Raw genomic sequence first — 21,937 nt, 5'->3', positions numbered from 1 at the left:
AGATGGAGGATTGGGTTGAGGGTGATGACACTTCATCAGTTCTTGAAACGTAAATTCACAGAAGCCCCTGTATGAAAGTTTGAGAACAGATTGAAACTCGGCTTTTGGCCTTGACAGCTTTGTTATTTGATAGACACAAAAAGCTGGAGCAACTCAGCGGGACAGGCAGCATCTCTGGAGCGAAGGAATGGGTGACGTTTCGGTTCGAGACCCTTCTTCAGACTGGTTTAGGGACAAGGGGAACGAGAGATTTAGATGATGATGTAGAGAGATGAAGAACAATGTGTGAAAGATATGCAAAAAAGTAACAATGATAAATGAAACAGGCCATTGATAGCTGTTTGTTGGGTGAAAACGAGAAGCTAGTGCGAGGTAGCTGCACACTGAAACAAAATGGGAGTTTCTTGCCTTTTCAGCAGCAGCCTGAATGTATGCACGGGTTGCAGAAGGCTTTGGGGTGGTGGCAGGGAACGCAGGGTTAGGGATACACATCTGACCTCCTTGGCTGCAGAAATAAAAACCTTCCAACAACCTTGCAACTGACCGTGAGGTGAGCACCTAGCTCAGACATGAGGGGCCCCAAAATCAGTTGACAGGTTCTTTATTCTTTACTTACATTTGTAGGAGACCCCAATTTTTATGCCTGAAAAAATGACCCTGGCCAATTTCATTTTCAGATGTCTTTGGGGAGGATGCAGAGGAACCTGTTCTTCTGATTGAGGACAAGGGTGACACAATCATTAAGTCTAACCTTGTCCATTTAGATGTAAAATCAGAAGGCACTTTTCCACCTGACTTTTTAATGGAAGTGTAAGATTGTTAACCTTATAAAAACCCCTTCCCATCCCCATCCCCCCCCCTCCAATAACCTTTCATTAGAAAGATTAAGATTGATAAAATGGCATGTTCAGGATTATAGTTTATGAAGTACTTATACAATGAAAAGGGCCGTTGCGCTGCTATATTCTGTGCACAGGATTACCCTCTGAGCCCAATACACAAGATGGAAATAGGCACAACGATGTCCAATGTCTTTCCATGCCAATGTCTTTCCCAAATGAATCTTCCCAAAGGCCAACAGCGGAGGTATCGGTGACACAAGCCACGAGATGTGTGGACATGCTGCCTAAGCAGGTGCCTTAGATAGGTACATGAATAGGACACGTTTAGAGGGATGTGGGCCAAACGTAGGCAGGTGGGGCAAGTGAGATGGAACATGTTGGCCACTGTGGGCAAGTTGGGCAGAAGGGCCTGTTTCCATGCTGTAAGACTCTACGACTCTAAGTACCATTTCCAAACAGAAAACAATGTTAACAAAGGGTGAGCTGTTGTTGCATCGAGTAAAGCAGATTCAAAAGGACCACAAAGACATGACGGTCTGGAATTCCTTTACCTCCCTCCCCCTCCTCCCCCCCCCCCCTCCCTCTCCCTCACCCCACTTTCCATAAATGCTGCTGTGTTCCTCCAGCAGTTTGTTTTTTTCTCTGAACTCGGTACTCTGATTTCAAGCAAAAGTCCTGAGTCAGAGGGAGTTAATAGCACAACTTCCCACTAGGCTTTGATGAATGACATCTGGATCTTGTACTCCCCAGTCACATTCGACCTTGGAGCTCGTCAGTGACGGATATGACCAGTCTGTTCTCATCTCAAACATTCATACCGGCGGCATTTCTCTCCACTTCACTCCAATATTATCAACATCCATCACCCTCTCAATGTGAGTAGCAGCATCATTTACACAGCTTGCAATATTCAGCATGCACCGCAAATCCATCACCTTAATGGAGTACTAATTCAAATTTAAATGTTTGTGCAGCGGTTGTGGAAGTGGCCTTCGGTAGATAATTATACAATATTGTTTTTCTCTGCTGACGATTGTAGCAGACTCATGTAACCGACCCTTGGCTCCCTTATCTCCTTGCAAGATGATCAGTCTGGAGCAACATTTTTTTGTTACTTTCCCTCCTCAGACCTTGCCTGATTGAACACACGCTTGTCCACCCTGTTCACGTGCAAGGCCAAGGACCTTCATCGTAAAACCGACAGTATATGAGAACAGAATGTAAAAAAAAAATGCCTGTATGAAGAAGGAATCACATCGCGCATTGGGGGGTAAGATCAAGAGTCAGGTGTTATGGGAAGAAGGCAGGGGAATGGGGTTAAGAGGGGAAGATAGGTCAGCCATGATTGAATGGCAGAGTTGAATTTATGGGCCGAATGGCCTAATTCTGCTGCTTTCACTTATAGACAATAGACAATAGACAATAGACAATAGGTGCAGGAGTAGGCCATTCAGCCCTTCGAGCCAGCACCGCCATTCAATGCGATCATGGCTGATCACTATCAATCAGTACCCCGTTCCTGCCTTCTCCCCATACCCCCTCACTCCGCTATCCTTAAAAGCTCTATCCAGCTCTCTCTTGAAAGCATCCAACGAACTGGCCTCCACTGCCTTCTGAGGCAGAGAATTCCACACCTTCACCACCCTCTGACTGAAAAAGTTCTTCCTCATCTCCGTTCTAAATGGCCTACCCCTTATTCTCAAACTGTGGCCCCTTGTTCTGGACTCCCCCAACATTGGGAACATGTTATCTGCCTCTAATGTGTCCAATCCCCTAATTATCTTATATGTTTCAATAAGATCCCCCCTCATCCTTCTAAATTCCAGTGTATACAAGCCCAATCGCTCCAGCCTTTCAACATACGACAGTCCCGCCATTCCGGGAATTAATCTAGTGAACCTACGCTGCACGCCCTCCATAGCAAGAATATCCTTCCTCAAATTTGGAGACCAAAACTGCACACAGTACTCCAGGTGCGGTCTCACCAGGGCCCGGTACAACTGTAGAAGGACCTCTTTGCTCCTATACTCAACTCCTCTTGTTACGAAGGCCAACATTCCATTGGCTTTCTTCACTGCCTGCTGAACCTGCATGCTTCCTTTCATTGACTGATGCACTAGGACACCCAGATCTCGTTGAACTCCCCCTCCTCCTAACTTGACACCATTCAGATAATAATCTGCCTTTCTATTCTTACTTCCAAAGTGAATAACCTCACACTTATCTACATTAAACTGCATCTGCCATGTATCCGCCCACTCACACAACCTGTCCAGGTCACCCTGCAGCCTTATTGCATCTGTGAACTCCTTTCACTTATGAACTTATGAAAGAGTAGGCCATTCAGCCTCTCCAGCCTGTTCCAACATTCGTTTAAGACCAGGGCTGATCTGCACTATTTCACTTTCGTCGTTCCACACCAATTCCTCCACAAAAATCTAAAGCACAAAACGCTGGAGTAACTCAGCGGGTCAGGCAGCATCTCTGGAGAAAATGGATGGGTGACCTGTTGGGCCCGACCCGAAACGTCATCTATCTATTTTCTCCAGAGATGCAGCCTGAACCGCTGAGTTACTCCAGCATTTTGTGTCTGTCTTTGGTACAAACCAGCATCTGCATTTGTTTTTAATTCCACACATATATATCCTGTTTAAAAAAGCATTTTGTCCAACTGAGCAGCTGCATTTGATATAACATTGTGGCAAGGTCATATACATGGGGCAAACAGTTATTAAAGATTCTCATACTCATATATACTCCGTGAGTAATGCCTTTCTCTTATGCAATCTAAATGATGATGCACTTCTTTACACTGAACTCTATCAGTTTTGTCAACCCAACTAGTTACTGCAAATCGCTGTTCCCATCCAGAGGCTAACTTGGTATGCATTTTTACATTTCTTCATTAAGATTTTTACCTAAAAAGCACAAAATGTAGACCTTGGTATAGTCCCTGGAGAAAACCACCTCGCATTTCCTGCCTTGATGCCAACTCATCCATTGTCACACAACACCAAATATGAATGCATTAGCATAAGCTCAGTGAACGTAAGATTCAGAAATGCATCCCCGCTGACATCAATTTTGAAAGTCATATAATACACAACTGCCACTTCCACATCACCTACGCAAATGAGAACAATTTTCTGCCCTTTTCCCTCCTGCCTCTTCACTAACCACCTCTAATGTCGTACATCCCCAATCTGTGCAGATTGCAGGTGGAACTTTGAGTTGTTGGGTAAATGTGAATGGATTGTCATTAATAATGGGCAGACTGTGAAAGAAATGTTTGGCAAACTTTGGGCATGAATCCTCAATTCACCACTATAAATCCTCAAAGTCATGCAACAAAATACTTTGCAGTCAAACTAGGCATTGCCGTGTGTCGGAAGAACTGCAGATGCTGGTTTACAGCAAAGATTAGGCACAAAATGTTGGAGTAACTCAGCGGGCCAGGCAGCATCTCTGGAGAAAAGGAATAGTTAACGATTCGGGCCGAGACCCTTCTTCAGGCTGAGATTCAGGGGGGGAGGGAAACTACAGATATGAAAAGGCACAAAGAACAAATGAATGAAAGGCATGGAACGAACAAATCAAAGCCAGCAACGATAATCAGAGCCCACAAGGGTCCAATGTTGGCTGTGGAAAAGGTGATAACGAGTAGACACAAAGATTGAAACTGAGCAGGATGGCAGTGAAACTAGTCAGATGACTAGGGTGGGGGAGGGACGGAGAGAGGGGGAATGCAAGGATTACTTGAAATTAGAGAAATCAATATTCATACCACTGGGTTGTAAGCTGACCAAGTGAAATATGAGTTATTAGCACCATTGAAACAGATATTTGAGCAGACCAAAAAGTACCATCTCTCTAATCACTATTTCTGTCCTTATTTGTTATTTATTCTGTCTGCGTACTCAGAATAAATTACAAATAAGGACAGAAATGCTGATTAGGGAGTGGGCGGAGTAGTTATCAGGGCGGCACGGTGGCACAGCAGTAGAGTTGCCGCCTTATTGCAAATGCAGCGCTGGAGACCCGGGTTCCATCCCGACTACGGGTGCTGTCTGTATAGAGTTGCCTGTATCCCACCCTCCAAATACGTACAGGTACGTAGGTTAATTGGCTTGGTAAATGTAAACGTTGTCCCAAGTGGGTGGAGGATAGTGTTAATATGCAGGAATCACTGGTCGGCCCGGACCCAGTGGGCCGAAGGGCCTGTTTCCGCGCTGTATCTTTAAACTGAACTAAAAAAGGTTTCAGGTAACATTTTCGAACAACATGGGGTGACGCAAGAACAGAGCGATGTGTCACACTGGGAGGTTACAAGTCCCTACAATTGTTATAGATAGTGGCCTGGATAAAGTGGATGTGGAGAGGATGTTTCCATTAGTGGGAGAGTCTAGGGCCAGAGGTCATGGTCTCAGAAGTAAAGGACGTTCCTTTTGGAAGGAGATGATGAGGAGGACTTTCTTTAATCATAGGGCGCTGAATCTTTGGGATTCATCGCCACAGAAATCTGTGGTGGCCGACAATGGATATTTCTAAGAGAGTAGAGAGATTCTTGGTTAGTACGGGTTGCAGGGGTTATGGGAAGAAGGCAGGAGAGTGGGTAAAGAGGGTAAGATAGATCAGCCATGATTGAATAGCGGAGTAGACTTGATGGGCCAAATGGCCAAATTCTGCTGCTATCAGTTATGAATGTTAACTTATAGTGAGGGAAGGGGTTTCAAGGTGTACGGCTACCCAGCCAAGAACAGACGAAGGTGCACAGTGGAGGGGTCAACTCAAGCCGCTGTTTGTTAAGAATCTCCCGGACAGAACAGATTTGGATGACCCCCACCCCCTCAGAGGAAATCTTCACAGGTGCCATAGGTGTTAGAATTCCCATCTCTTGAGATGATCCAGAATCTCAGGAAGTTGTGATTATTGATTTTGAGAGTGAAGTGATAGACGCAACAGTGTTGGAACGGAGCCAAGACACAGCGGTGAGGGTCATTCCTTGATCATCAGTGTTGTGGATGATACTTCAAATGAACGACGCTCAAACAGGGCGAGATTTGAAGGTACCTATTATCGATGAGGCAGTAAGTTATGATACAGACATAATTCCCAAAGGTAGTTAGGATGGATTGCCGTGAAGAGCATGCTAATACTGGGAGCCCAGAGAAACACTTGAACAGCACAGGCAGAAACCACAACCAAATCACAACACTTAAGCTGAGCAGAAGCAGATTAAGTATACTTTGCAGTCAAACACCACATTGTCATGTATGTATGTCGTATGTAGATATGATGGTGAAGATATCATCGAAAGCGCTGAAGCTAAAGGAAGGTTCAGAAAAGCAAGCAATCACCCACATGGGAGACCATGTGTCGGAGGAGCTACATGTACTGGTTGAGATTGGACTCAAGTGGAGGCCAAGTCAATGGATATTTAAGGCAGAGATTGACAAATTTCATAGTTTAAATGATGCTATCAGATAACTACTTATATGTATGTAGATAGTTGGTTGTTTGAGTGGTTTGGTGACTATATTTTAAGAGGACTATATTTTGGGGCAGCACGGTGGCTCAGCAGTAGAGCGGCTGCCTTACAGCACCTGAGACCCAGGTTCGATCCTGACTACGGGTGCTGTCTGTATGGAGTTTGTATGTCCTCCTCGTAAGCGCGTGAGTTTTTGCCCGGGTGCTCCAGTTTCCTCCCACTCTCCAAGGACGTACAGGTCTGTAGGTTAATTGGCCTGGTATAATTGTAAATTATCCTTAGTGTGTAGGATAATGCTAGTGTCCAGGGACCGCTGGTCGGCGCGGACTTGGTGGGCCGAAGGGCCTGTTTCCGCGCTGTATCTGTAAACTAAAACTAAAGGAGGCGATGTAAGAAAGTGCGAGTGGACCTTCAAGAACTATGTATACCTGTGGTTTGACCTTGATACATTATTGTACTAGATTCTGGTGCTTTGTTTGAGAATGACTGCCTTCCACAAAGGTTATACTGTTGTTAGCTCTGCTGGTTTTGAGTGATGGAACCGGCAACAACACCAGAGAAACCCACAGACACTTCAATACGTTCATTTATTTTTAGAAAACGTCCTGGCCCAATTTGAGGCATTTAAGGTGCTGTTTCCACTTATCATTAATTGGATCGGGTCTGTGCCTAGCTTTTTCCAGCTGTTTAAAGGAACGTTCTTCAGCCAAGTTGTAGCCTGGCTTCTCCCCGCGGTTGGTCACGCAAGCGTGATACGGAGATCCATGCTGGGCCAATTACGATTTCCTTGATTTAATGAGAATGTAGCCAATGTGCCGATCAATGTTTGTTAAACTCGTTTGCAAATCTGAATTCACTCTATTTTGACAGTTTGATTGAGCTGAGTTATGGTTTCAGCTGAAACTGGTAAAGCAAAACTGTTGCAAATGGATCCTGCAGGTTCTGTGGCCGTTCAATTGACGCTTCTGACATTCACTCTTTGCTACTAACTCTGGTAGTTACACTGGTGAAATAAATGTGTTTCATTCTGGCTAAAAGTGAATAATAAGTGAGTGGGTGGAATGGTGGCGCTGTGGTAGAGTTGCTGCATACAGCGCTTGCAGTGCCAGACCCGGGTTTGATCCCGACTACAGGTGCTTTCTGTACGGAGGTTGTACATTCTCCGTGTGGGTTTTCTCCGAGATCTTCAGTTTCCTCCCACAGCAAAAACCTATGTTTTTTGTAGGTTAATTGGCTTGGTATAAGTGTAAATTGTCCCTAGTGTGTGTAGGATAGTGTTAATGTGCAGGGATCGCTGGTCGGTGTGGACTCGGAGGACCAAAGGGCCTGTATCTTTGAATTAAACTAAACTAAATAGCCATAGTTCCACCATTGAGTTTGTTTGCTTGGAGCATTTTATCAGGTTGCTTTATCCTGCTTCGCTTCTTGCTTCCAAAATGGCGCCCAACCCAGGTGGCTATTTGCGCGCTAACCACCGAAGCAGATCTACAATCACAGATTTCAATCGCCCCACACTTCTTAAATCTCTACTCCTACAGCAACATTTCTTACTTTAACTATCATCTTCTTAAAACTCCTCTACCTTGCACTAAATGTTATTCCCTTGTCATGTATCTGTACACTGTAAATGGCTTGATTGTAATCATGTATTGTCTTTCTGCCGACTGGATAGCATGGAACAAAAGCTTTTCACTGTACCTCAGTGCACGTGACAATAGCTAAACTAGAGAACTGGTATTGGTATATTATTGTCTAGAATTGGTATTGGCATATTTGGCTTTATTCTGTACCTTCCGATACCTCCAGCGTCCCCCTCCCTGACTCTTAGTCTGATGGTCTCGACCCGAAACGTCACCTATTCCTTTTCTCCAGAGATGTTGCCTGACCCGCAGAGTTACTCCAGCACTTTGTGCCTATCTTCGGTGTAAACCAGCACCAGCAGTTCCTTCTTACACTTATTGTCACGTGTACTGAGATACAGTAAAGAGGAATGGAAAGATTTAAGTTGACAGTACGCAGAGTTTTTTTTATAGTTCAGTAGACTTCAGCTCAACAGATCAGTGCCTAGGCAATCAAATTTAAAAAATAAAAAAAAATTCTACTGAGCAAATGATCAAAATCTTTGTTGGTTTGAGATTTGTCATTTTGTTTGCAACTAATGCAGTCTGCTCCTGTTAATTAAAAGTGATTTTCTTGCTGAAAACAATTTGTGCTGATTGCAGAAGCTGCCTGTGGTGGAGACACGGGCACCTTGTTTAACAATGAAGCCTGAAACACAGTATTTAAATGACTCCAGGCCTCCTGCCTGTCCAGCATCAACTCCGGGCCCAAAGAGGACTCAAGATGAAGTTCCATTCTTGCATTGCCATTTGGAGTGTAGGTCTGGGATTGCTCCATGGAGAACACACTTTGGGAAGAGCTTTAGCAAAGCTCTCACATTCAATTAAATGTTATTTTTCTCTCCAAAACTGCAGTCAAAGACGCATCCTGTTGGGTCTGTCATTACTTTTTTGCATTGCCCGAGGCAGCACTTTTGTTCATCGGTGAGCATCTGCAGCAACCATGGGTTGTGGCAGAAACCATAGCAATGAAGGAATGGCGACGCCATCCTTGTGATATAAAAGTGCTGCACGGTGGCGCAGCGATAGCGTTGCTGCCTTACAGCGCTGGAGATCCAGATTCGATCCCGACTATGGGTGCTGCCTGTACAGAGTTTGTACCTTCTCCCTGTGACCTGCGTGGGTTTTCTCCGAGATCTTCGGTTTCCTCCCACACTCCAAAGACGTGCAGGTTTATAGGTTAATTGGCTTGGTAAATGTAAAAATTGTGTGTGGGGTAGTGTTAATGTGCGAGGATCACTGGTCGGCGCGGACCCGGTGGGTCGAAGGGCCTGTTTCCACGCTGTATCTCTAAACTAAACAAAACTAAAGTGCTCTGAGTTAGAAGCATTGTTAGACGGAGAAAGCTCAGTCTGGACTGAGAAACTGGCTTGGACGCAGTGTGTGTTTGGTGATGTTTTATGGCAGTAAAGGATAGGGAGAGATAGTTCCACAGGCTTTCTGGTGAACATGCTGCCAAACTGTAAAGCGTGGTTGTGTATGGTTTTCCAAAGATCGCCTTTACTCTTCAGTAAATGATTCCGACAATAATGCTGACATATCTTGCGCCCAAACATTCAAAATCACGGCTGCCCTCAGGTTTCGAGGGAACTGGGTGGCTTTCCATTGTTCTGTTATGTTTGTGTGCCATTGTATGTTTGTTCTTAGTACCTGAAATGATGTAGGTCGCGGAGGAAGGTAACTGTAGTAACGTGTGTGGCTCTGCACATAAACGACACCTTGCCGCCACCTCTGCACCTGACAAACCCTGGTCTTCATGCAGCACCCCTGCCAACACACTTAGCATTTGCAATTACTTCCACAGATCACAGAAATACGCGGAGCTCTGTGGCGGCTTCAACGTGAACAAGGCTCCCCGTCGACTTACACAAAATCTTCATCACGGTCCTCATTTTACACTCCTGGCTGAGGTAAAACTACATGATGTTGCCTTGCTTCCTGCCACTAAGACATCTTAAATTGGACAGACACAAAGTGCTGGAATAACTCAGCGGGACAGGCAGCATCTCTGGAGAGAAGGAACGGGTAAACGTTTCGGGTCGAGACCCTTCTTCAGACTCTATGTCTAAATGCCTCTGTCATATCTTTTGGTGAATTCTTTGGCATCTCATGTTGATGGTGTTATTTTAGTGAAGTGCCTCTGGATGCTTTAGCATGTGGTAACTGTGATACAATGCAAGTTGTTGCTTTCCATGATTTTCACTAATTATTCCATGTTGATGTAAATTAATCTATTCTGAGATTTGCTAATGATATGAAAATGTGCATGAGGTTTAGTGACTAGCAATCAAGCAATGGGCTGCATTTTGATGCAGACAAATAGGGGAATGGATCTATGTGTCCTTCAATGTAAATATAGATCAATAGTGTAATATGTTGCATCGAAAATTCAAGGCCCGAAATGGTCAGATTGAGTTAAAAGATAAATAGGACTCATACCTGGACACTTAGTAAAAGAGTTTACGTGTTACTATCGCAATGTTAGGAAACATTTAGACTGATACATGGATTGAACAGATTTATTTATACAGGGGTATTGGCAGACAGGTGGGACTTGCAGATGTGACAGGTTGGTCTATGTGAACAAGTTGGGCCGAGGGGCCTGTTTCCACACTGAATGCTGAATGGCTCTATGATTGTCAAACAGAAAGGCCCTTTGGGCAGTAACATGGAAAATAGGTGCAGGAGTAGGCTATTCGAGCCAGCACCGCCATTCAATGTGATCATGGCTGATCATCCTAAATCAGTACCCCTTTCCTGCTTTCTCCCCATATCCCTTGATTCCTAAGAGCTATATCTAACTCTCTCTTTCTTGAAAACATCCAGTGAATTGGCTTCCACTGCCTTCTGTAGCAGAGAATTCCACAGATTCACAACTCACTGGGTGAACAACTCTCTACGTTCAGCGTAAAACTGCCCATGAAAGCTGCTTGTGCGTTCTGACGTAAAGGTCTTGTTTTAGAGTAGTGGTGCTGTCTTGCCTCACACTGGCCATCGTGGAGCCAGCCAGAGAGCTCTCAATGTACATGAATACAGTGGACTATGCTGCACTAACGCATCTTCTGACTCACAGGCCAAGGGGTTTAGTCATAGAGTGTTGCCTTTCTCAGTGCGACATGAATGAAATCCATTTGTATTGGAAAGCAATTGCATTGGCTTCGGGATCACATCACTTTACTGCTCAAGGCTGATGGGGAATTGTCCTCCCTGAACAATGAACTTAGCAGATCAGATGCCCACATTGTGATTGTACTCTCATTGCTGCCATGGGGAAATGAGTCCATGTGAACGTGGAGCATGCCCGTTACTGGGCACTCTCAGCCCTAGTCACTTTCATATTTCACAGGGCGGCACGGTGGCACAGTGGTAAAGTTGCTGCCTTAGAGAGAGTCAGGTTCGATCTTGACCGTGGGTGCTGTCTGTACGGAGTTTGTACTTTCTCCCTGTGACCATGTGGGTTTTCTCCAGGTGCTCCGGTTTCCTCCCACATTCGGGACACACTCCCACAAAGACGTACAGGTTTTGTAGGTTAATTGGCTTGAGTAATAATCGTAAAATTGTCCCTCGTGTGTGGGACAGTGCTGGTGTACGGGGTGATCGCTGGTCAGCGAGGGCTCGGTGGGCCGAAGGGCCTGTTTCCGTGCTGTATCTCTAAACTAATCTGAACAGCTCCACGAATAAGTCCCAGGCCAGTGCTGTAAACCCAGTTGGATAACTCGGTGAAGTATCTACTTTGGTTCTGACCACTCCCATCACTCCCATTTCTGTCCCTTTACCTCCCTCAACCCCATCCAAGGACCCAAACAGTCTTTCCAGGTGAGACAGAGGTTCACCTGCACCTCCTCCAACCTCATCTATTGTATCCGCTGCTCCATTTACATCGGCGAAACCAAGCGCAGGCTCGCCGATCGCTTCGCTCAACACCTGCGCTCGGTCCGCGTTGGCCAACCTGATCTCCCGGTGGCCAAGCATGTCAACTCCCCCTCCCATTCCCAGTCTGACCTTTCTGTCATGGGCCTCCTCCAGTGCCATAGTGAGGACCACCGGAAATTGGAGGAACAGCACCTCATATTTCGCCTGGGCAGCTTGCAGCCCAGTGGTATGAACATCGACTTCTCCAACTTTAGATAGTTCTTCTGTCCCTCTCTTCACCTCCTCCTTCCCAGATCTCCCTCTATCTTCCTGTCTCCACCTATATCCTTCCTTTGTCCCGCCACCCTGACATCAGTCTGAAGAAGGGTCTCGACCCGAAACGTCACCCATTCCTTCTCTCCTGAGATGCTGCCTGACCTGCTGAGTTACTCCAGCATTTTGTGAATAAATACCTTCGATTTGTACCAGCATCTGCAGTTATTTTCTTATACTCCCATCACTGATATCTCAACATGGCTTATCGATCATTCCCATCACACTGATCACCCCCCTGACTCAACAATCGCCAGTCCAAAGTCAAGCACTGACCACCACTGTCCCCAACTCACTCAGCGCATCTCCAGCCTCAAGCAGCTGGTGATTCTGGTCCACTGACCTTCCACAAACAGCCCTTCCAACCTTTCTCATGACCTCCTGACTCCAGCCCCAGGCTCGGACTCACCTGATCTCCTTTCACCCTCTGCCCAGGCACAGCGTGTGCAAAAGGAAAGCTACTGCGTTCTGGCCCACCAACACCCCCAGTGTGATGACTTTACCCACCTTCACTGTGCAAAAGGACTTTGAGACCGCAACCTCTAGGGCAGTCTAATGCTTATACAGAGCTTGGCCAAGGGTCAAAAGCAGCCTTGAGGCCTGCCTGTGCTACCCCTGGAGCGAGGAAAAAGCTCTTCCATTACTTTCAGAAGAGGAAAGAAATGCAGAGAAGATTTACCAGGATGGTGTCAGGACTCGAGGGCCTGAGCTGTAGGGTAGAGATTGGGCAAGCTTGGATTTTATTCCTTGGAGTGCAGGAGGCTCAGGGGTGATTTTACAGAGGTGTATAAAATCATGAGGGGATCGATAGGTTGAATGCACAGTCTTTTACCCAGAGTAGAGAGATCAAGAACCAAAGGACATAGGTTTGAGGTGAGAAGGGAAAGATTTTTTATAGGAACCTGAGGAAGGTTTTCACACGAGGTGTGGTGGATACCTGCCAGAAGAGGTAGTTGGGGCAGGTACAAAAACAGCATTTAAAGATACTTGGACAAGTACATGAATGGCAAATGTTTGGAGAGATATTTGGCCAAATGCAGGCAAACGGGGCTGGTTTAGATGAGGCATCTTGGTCTCTGGACTTTGAATAATGGTGCCAAAAATGGCAGCACCTGCATGTGTAATATATGCAGAAAGAATCTCACTGTGCAGTTGCATACGTGACAAATGAAGCACCATTCAAATACTTTGCTCCTATTACTCCTATTGCTGCTTGCTTTATTTAGCACCTTCCTCTACTCAGCAATAGCTTCTCCATTGTGAAGTTTGTGCGTGGCAACAGTGAATGCCCACTCCCATTTGAGTGCACGTATTACTGCAGGCTTCAGAGAGGTGCAAAGGAAATGAAGAACAAAATCGCTAAATGTGTGTGTGTGTGTGTGTGTGTGTGTGTGTGTGTGTGTGTGGAAATAATATTAAATCTCTAAGCAAACTGAGCCTCCGCTGTATTAGCCAAACAATACAGCTTCCACCCCAGATACAAAAGAACGTTTTTCCACCGCATCAAGTTGCAACTCCACCTTCCAGCTTATTTAGCCGCGTCCTTTCAGCACTCCAGCAAATTATAGTGATTTTACTAATGTGTCACAGCAGGGTGCAATGACTTCCCATTTTTACAAAGTACCCTGGCACCTTTCCAAATGCTGAACCCATTTACCACATTCCATGTAATTTTCTCAGTGATGTAACTCGTGTCTGTTTGCAAGTGCCAGGCCTCTTTATTTTCCCTTTGCGCACAAATCCCCCGTTTCTAAGGGTCCTGCCCATCTACCACTATCGCAGTCATTGGACTGCTGCCTTGGTGGTTTAGTGTTTAGTTTAGAGATACAGCGCGGAAACAGGCCCCTTTGGCAAACCGAGTCCGCACCGACCAGCGATCCCCGGACATTTTGACACTTACATCAAGCCAATTAACCAACAAACCTTTAGGTCTTTGGAGTGTGGGAGGAAACCAAAGGTCTCGGAGAAAACCCATGCGGTCACGGGGAGAACGTACAAACTCCGTACAGACAGCACCCGTAGTCGGGATCGAACCCGGGTCTTTGGCGTTGTAGTTGCTGTAAGGCAACAACTACCGCTGCGTCACCGTGCCGCCCAAGGTTGCTAAGCTGGTTAAAGTTAGAGGCCTACTTAACCAACAATCAAATGACGGTGCTGATCAAGATAGAAACTAAACGTTTGTACTCACTATTACGTTTGCGGACTTACCTAGAGCAATATATTCAAAAGAAAATAGAACATAAAACAGGACCATTGAGCCTACTCTGTCTTCCAAGAAGATCATGGCCGATCTTATAACTCTGATTAATTTCCTGTCCAGTCCTCAAATCTGTTGACGCCCTCTAACAAACCCTGGCTCACAGTCTTGGATATACTTAACCAATGAATATCCACAGCTAGACACAAAAGCTGGAGTAACTCAGCGGGGGGCAGACTGCATCTCTGGAGAAAAGGAATAGGTGATGTTTCGGGTCGAGACCCTCCTTCAGACTGCGAGTCAGGGGAAAGGGAAACGAGAGATATAGATGGTGGTGTAGAGAAACATGGAACAAATGGATGAAAGATACGCAAGAGAGTAACGATGATTTGAGGCCACATCTCCCATAGGTTACTATGACTGAGCAGTAACTGTAATCGGGGTGTTGTCTGTCTGTTTTTCACATTTGGTCTCGAGTCACTCTCCCTCTAAATGGCGGGCCACTTCTCCTGAAACTATGACCTGTGGGGAGCCCAGTGGTGTTGCTCATAGAGCCACTGACTCACGACATCTGTGATCCAGGTTTGATCCTCCAGGGCCGTCCGGGCTGCAGTTCACAGAATTACATGATAGTGAGTTTGTCATAGAGTCTTACAGTATGGAAACAGGCTCTTTGGCCCAACTTGTCCACACCAACCAACATGTCCCATCTACACTAGCCCAACCTGCCTGCGTTTGGCCAATATCACTCAAAACCTACCCTATCCATGGACCTGTCTAAAATGTTTCTTAAACATTGCGATAGTACCTGCCTCAACTACCACTTCCAGCAGCTCATTCCAAGTACCACCCTTTGTGTAAAAAGGTTACCCTTCAGGTTCCTATTAAATCTTCCCCTCCCCTCACCTTAAACCTATGTGCTCTGGTTCTCATTCCCCTACTCTGGGCAAGGGACTGTGCGTCTACCCGATCTATTCCTCTCATGATTTTGTGATTTCTCCCATTGACAAATGGATTCCAATGCATGCTTTGGTTTTGCTCCACATTCCAAATACGTGTGGTTTCACATCATTAATTGCCTCTCGTATATTAGTGGCAGAATCGGGGGGTGGCTGATGGGAATGTAGAGAGAATAGGTTACAGGGGAAAATTATGGCAGAATGAGATTGCTCTGTGAGCTGGCGTGAAATTAATGGGCTCAAGGGGTTTATTTCCATGGTGCAAGGAAATATGAAAATACTTCCTTACGGGGAAAAAAACAGCCTCTCAGTACCTCACCTATCACTTCCTTTAGAATTCCATTCATTTCATTATGAAGGAGATTTTACTGGTGGGTTTTAGTTTTGTTTTTAGTTTAAAGGTCCAGCACAGAAACAGGCCCATCACCCCACCAACTCCACACCGACCAGTGATCCCCACACACCATACACACTAGGGCCAATTTACAATTTTTACTGAAGCCAATTAACCTACAAACCTGTACGTTCCTTGGAGTGTGCGAGGAAACCCACGCGGCCACGGGGAGAAAATACAATCTCCGTACAGTCAACACCCGTAGTCGGGATCGAACCCGGGTCTCCGGCGCTGTGAGGCGGCAACTCTACCTCTGCACCACAATATAACATTTGGTTTTGCATTTGGAAATTGATTACAACAGAGCACAGGCAGAGAGCCAAGCTGTAGTCTTTACACCTGATGGACCAAAAATGGTAGAAGATCAACACTTGGGGATCAATTGTTTCGTCTGCGCACGGCACCAAGTGTTTGCATGCCGTTGCCGTTTGCGAGGTCCTACCTGAGGGCGCCATTAAGTTGACACAAAGGGGCCCACCACACACAGCTTGTGTGTGCAAAGTGAAGTGTGGCTGTACAGAGCGTCGGCGCTGCGATCAGTCAGCTCCTCAACTCACATGTAGGAAGCTCAGGAAACGTGCTAGCTCCCAAGTTATTTTGCCAGGATCGCTCAATCCCCCTTTGTTTAATGTCAATACCTGCTCTCCTGCTGGCAGTGGTTCTCGTCCCCGACTCCACTCTCTCCCCCCACCCCGGGCCCTTCTCCATTCTCCCCTTGTTAGAATCCATTGTACCGGGTTAAAGTTCGAGCGACAGTTTTTGGTACTTGGAAAGTTTAAACGTGTTCAAAGTGACCCGGCATGCCAGGTGACACGTAACGTTTTTAACATATATAAACGCGTCCAGCTGCAAACTGCAGATTGCATCAAGCACAGATGTGCCGTAAATCTTTTGATTCCACATCGATTAAGCAGAGTAAAAGTTGTGGAAAGAAGTCAATCTGTCATGCAGTCAATGTAACTTTGCAAAATCAAACCAGCAGCTTCAAAATGGCTGATCCAGCCGAACTCAGGCACAGCTCACAAGTTTATGAGAAGATAACTGCAGATGCTGGTACAAATTGAAGGTATTTATTCACAAAATGCTGGAGTAACTCAGCAGGTCAGGCAGCATCTCGGGAGAGAAGGAATTGGTGATGTTTCGGGTCGAGACCCTTCTTCAGACTGAAGAAGGGTCTCGACCCAAAACGTCACCCATTCCTTCTCTCCCGAGATGCTGCCTGACCTGCTGTTACTCCAGCATTTTGTGAATAAATACCGTCACAAGTTTATGTGAATACTCTGTCTCTTCCCTCCCAGTTCCTGTCCCCACCCTCACTCTGCGCCTCCCTAGCTCAAGTAGAATGCAAAACCCTCAGCAACTTCTCCCCCCCCACCTCCCCCCTCCCCCCCCAGGCAATTTCCACCTCTGTTCCCTACTTCCTTGTCATCTGCCTTGTTCCTCATTTTTCTCCATGTGGGCTCATCACCTCTTCCCTATTTTCCTCTCATTCTCCTCCCTCTCATTTCATTCCCAGTTTCTTCATGTTCATAAGCCATAGGAGTAGAATTAGGCCAGTTACCCCATCGGGTCTGCTCCACCATTCAGTCATGGCTGATCTATCTTTCCCTCTCAACCCCATTCTCCTGCCTTCTCCCCTTAACCTTTGACACCCTTACTAATTAAGAACCTATCAATCTCCGTATTAAAAATAACCAATGAATTCTACAGATTCACCACCCCGATTAAAGAAATTCCTCCTCATCTCCTTTCTAAAGGCACATCCTTCTATTCTGAGGCTGTGCCCTCTAGTCCTAGACCCTTCCACGAGTAGGAATATCCTCTCCACATCCACTTTATCCAGGCCTTTCACTATTCAATAAGTTTCAATGAGGCTCCCCCTCATCCTTCTAAATTCCAATAGAAGGCCGTTTCAATAATGTTCATCTTGAACCACCTGCATCAGTAAAACCTGGTGCTTCTCAAAGTGAATGGCACGAGTCACAATTAAAATCAAAGTGGCACAAAGCTTGGCCAATTGACAACCAGAAAAACAGCACTGGTGTAGACAAAGTAATGCAGTCACTTTACTAACTACTGTGTTTATTCTGTCAGCTGTAACCTTCAGTGACTCAGAAGGAGGGCTATTTGGCCCATCGAGTATATGGTGTCTCATTTCTCCTCTCCTATTTCTCTGTGACCCTACAATGTTACTCCATCACTTGTCCTCTAAACACCTTTCGCACTTACCAGCACCAAAGTCGCCTTTTAATCTACCAGTGTAGGAAGGGACTGCAGATGCTGGTTTACACCGAAGATAGACACAAAATGCTGAGGTAACTAACTCAGCGGGTTAGGCCGCATCTCTGGAGAAATGGAATAGGTGATGTTTCGGGTCAAGACCCTGCTTCAGACTCTCAGTCACCCATTCCTTCTCTCCAGAGATGCTGCCTGACCCGCTGAGTTACTCCTGCATTTTTTCTTGTGTCTAACTAATCTACCAGCATGTTTCTGACACGTGGGAGGAAACATGAGGACCCGAAGGAAACGAACATGGTCTCGGAGAAAATAAATCAATTCCATTCCAACTTTGAACCCAGCTCTGTGAGGCAGCAGTAACACCCGCCGCACAGCCTTCCGTGATTTTAAACGCTGACTCGGAAGACTGTGAGCGAACAGCATCACCTCAGGTCAACTACTGGAATTCTCGACAGAAGCAGATTTTGCGTGTTTCACCAATATTGCCATAATTTACACGAGAGGAAGCCAAGAAAACAAGGGCACACACATTTCTTGTATCAAAGAAAATTCACACGTTATTAATGTTTGGCAATGATGTCACTCCGAAATGCATGCGATCCAGGTTAATGCCATGTAAACATGATTTGTCGGCATTGCACAGGTGAATTTCTAGGCTTTTGTTTTGCATTTACTGATCTGACTGAGAACTGGCGAGAATAATTGAAGCTGCTCTAAGCACTGCTGCTAGGCCCAGCCAAAGTAATAATGTTCCGGGAATGAATTGCCACAGTATACAATGAGAAGTCGCAATATCATACTACTCCAAAGGGAACCAAAGCCATCACAATATTGTCGGGAAAGACAATGAGCTCACAGAGTGCAGTACAGGAAAGCAATTGTGCCAGCATTCAAACTGAAGAAGAATAGATTAGCAATGTGAAAGTAGGAACATGGTGTAACTGTGTAGGGATACGGAGGCAGTCACAGTTGTCCCAGGAAGCAATAACGTCACAGCTGGATCTGATCTCAATGTTTAGATTCAAAACAGAGCTGAAGAGGAAATTCTACAAAGAGATTCAATTTTAGGAAGATGTTGGGGGCAGGTATTTGACACAAAGGGTGAGTGTCTGGAATGTTCTACCAGGGTGGTGGTGGAGACAGGTAAGAAAGAGGCACTTAGGAGACTTTTCGATGGCCAAATGGATCTCGACCCGAAATGTCACCTGTTCCTTTTCCCCAGAGATGCTGCCTGGCCCAATGAGTCACTCCAGCTTTTTGCACCTGGATTTTGTGCAGGCAGATGAGAGTTGGCCTTGGCATCATGTTCAGCACAGACATTGTGCTCTAAAGATCTGTTCATATGCTGCACTATGTTCTATTGAGGGGAAAAAAACAAACTGCTGGAGAAATTCATCGGGTTAGGCAGTGTCTGTGGGGTGAAATAGTGCAGTCGATGATTTGGGTGGGCACCCTTGGTCGTCTGTCCATTTCCCTCCACAGATGCTGCCTGACCTGCTGAGTTCTTGTGGTAGTTGGCTTATTTTGGGCTCCAGGTCCCAGCGGCTGCAGTCTATTCTGTCTCAACTTTAGTGAAGGACTTTTTGGTTTCGGAGACTTCAAATCAAAATTTGAAACCGTGAATTAGACCAACAGTTACTAACGCAGGCACGTAAGATCGAAGTGCTTGGCTCAAGTTACAGGAAGCTCTTGAAATGAGCTCACAGGACAGGAGCAAGATTTTGAGTGTGTCAGGGAGGAACAGAACAAGACCAAATTTTTAAAAAACAGCCCTTTGTTTCTGTGCCGAAACATTGAGAGTTGTACTCTCACATTACCACTTCACTCCCCACTGGCACACATTACATGAAACTATTCCAGTGACTCCCAGCTGACTGGAGGACACCTGTTAAATGGTGCATGAAATATTTGATCGTGAAAAAAAGGTACTCATTTAACCATCTCCAGCACCTTTGTCAGCTGAGACCTTTTAATGGTGCTTTCACCATGGTGACAAAATGGATTGGATTTAATTAGGTCAATAATTGGCGGCACGGTAGCGCAGCGGTAGAGTTGCTGCTTTACAGCGAATGCAGCTCCGGAGACTCTGGTTCGATCCTGACTACGAGTGCTGCACTGTAAGGAGTTTGTACGTTCTCCCCGTGACCTGCGTGGGTTTTCTCCGAGATCTTCGGTTTCCTCCCACACTCCAAAGACGTACAGGTATGTAGGTTAATTGGCTGGGTAAATGTAAAAATTGTCCCTAGTGGGTGTAGGATAGTGTTAATGTGCGGGGATCGCTGGGCGGCACGGACTTGGAGGGCCGAAAAGGCCTGTTTCCGGCTGTATATATATGATGATATGATAATAACAAGTGAACAGGACTCCAGCAGGTACAGGAAGCTGGCCAGTTGCTCTGGTGGGGATACAAGATCTTCCTTTGGTTGGTTATTGGTTCAGGGACTAACGTAACATAGTCCAGTCAGTCCGGTGTCCTTTCAGCTTACTTGGTTTACAGACACAGCGTGGAAACAGGCCCTTCGGCCCACCCAGTGCACGCTGACCATCAATCGCCCGCTCACCCTCGTTCCATGTTGTTCCACTTTCTCATCCACTCACAACACACGAGGGGCAATTTTTAGAGGCTAATTGACCCGACAAACCCGCACGCCTTTGGGATGTGGGGGGAAACCGGAGCACCCGGAGGAAACCCACGCGGTCACAGGGGAAACGTGCAAACTCAGTAGACAGCACCCGAGGTTGGGATCGAACCCGGGTCTCGGGCACTGTGAGGCAGCAGCTCTACCTGCTGCACCACTGTGCCATCTTTTAGCTTCCTCTTGTGCTGCCCTATGTCCTCTTGTACTTCTTTTAGCCATCCTATTCTCATTTAATTTAGTTTAGTTCCGAGATACAGTGCAGAAACAGGCCCTTCGGCCCACTTGAGTCCACGTCGAACAGCGATCACCCGTACACTAGTTCTATCGTACACACGCGGGACAATTTACAGAAGCCAATTAACCTACAAACCTGCACGTCTTTGGAGTGTGGGAGGAAACGGGAGAAAATCCACGCGGTCACAGGGACAAACGTACAAACACCGCACGGGCAGCACCCGTAGTCAGGTTTTTTCCTCTCTCGTTTATCACATTGTTTACAGTGCACTATGTTTACATATTCTGTTGTGCTGCAGCAAGTAAGAATTTCATTGTTCTATCTGGGACACATGACAATAAAACACTCTTGACTCTTGAACTCGGGTCTCTGGCGCTGTAACACAACAACTGTCTGTGCCGCCACATTTCCAAGGCTTCATCCAATTCATTATATTGATTATATTAAAGTTATTTGTACTTTGGCCAATGGCTGATTGTTATAATGTGCCCTATTTTATCCTCTGAATACACATGAAACCTCAAACGCTTCCTCCACATTCAATATACATAGCTTCTGGATAGGCATGTGGATGTGCAGGGAATGGAGGGGTCCACCTACTTTGAATGATAGTTCCTGGGTACAAGCAGCGTGATTTCTGACTCCAGTAAGCACAGACCCTGGTGGCAGGCGGTAGGAACTGTCGAGAGGGAGGTCTGACATCAAGTACCTGTGGATATATATTTTAAAAAGTTTTACAAAGTCATCTAGTATTATGAATACATTAATTGCAGAGGTAGCCTCACAATGAAATCTGCAAAAGAACACTGGTAAGAATATGCAACTTTTACTTTGGACTTTTAGACTTTAGAGTTACAGCGCGAGTTAGTGTTGTGTTGTACTCTTTGGCGTTCGATGTCCTCTTGCACCTCTTTTAGCCATCCTATTCTCATTTAATTTAGTTTCGTTTAGAGTTACAGCGCAGAAACAGGCCCTTCGGCCCAACGAGCCCGCGCTGACCAGCGATTACCCTGTACACTAGCACTATTCTACACACTAGGGACAATTTACAGAAGCCAATTAACCTACAATCCTGTACGTCTTTATAGAGTGTGGGAGAAAACCGGAGCACCCACTGTAAATCCTCGCGGTCACAGGGGGA

The 21,937-nt window shown here is 45.9% G+C and overlaps 1 protein-coding gene across 7 annotated transcripts in view; it reads right to left on the bottom strand.

Annotated features, from left to right (window-relative positions):
* bahcc1b (BAH domain and coiled-coil containing 1b) overlaps window positions 1–21,937 on the bottom strand; it is a 303,723-nt gene that overhangs the window by 27,684 nt on the left and 254,102 nt on the right. For all 7 annotated transcript variants that reach the window (XM_078401266.1, XM_078401265.1, XM_078401267.1 and 4 more), the window contains one exon: window positions 21,397–21,505. In XM_078401266.1, the coding sequence (XP_078257392.1) occupies window positions 21,397–21,505 (109 nt within the window). The remainder of the gene's footprint in view (window positions 1–21,396; window positions 21,506–21,937) is intronic.

This window comes from Rhinoraja longicauda, chromosome 6, assembly GCF_053455715.1.
Source record: "Rhinoraja longicauda isolate Sanriku21f chromosome 6, sRhiLon1.1, whole genome shotgun sequence".
Taxonomy (NCBI): domain Eukaryota; kingdom Metazoa; phylum Chordata; class Chondrichthyes; order Rajiformes; family Arhynchobatidae; genus Rhinoraja; species Rhinoraja longicauda.
The sequence above is the reverse complement of the archived record's forward strand: the minus strand, read 5'-3'. Positions and strand labels throughout refer to the sequence as shown.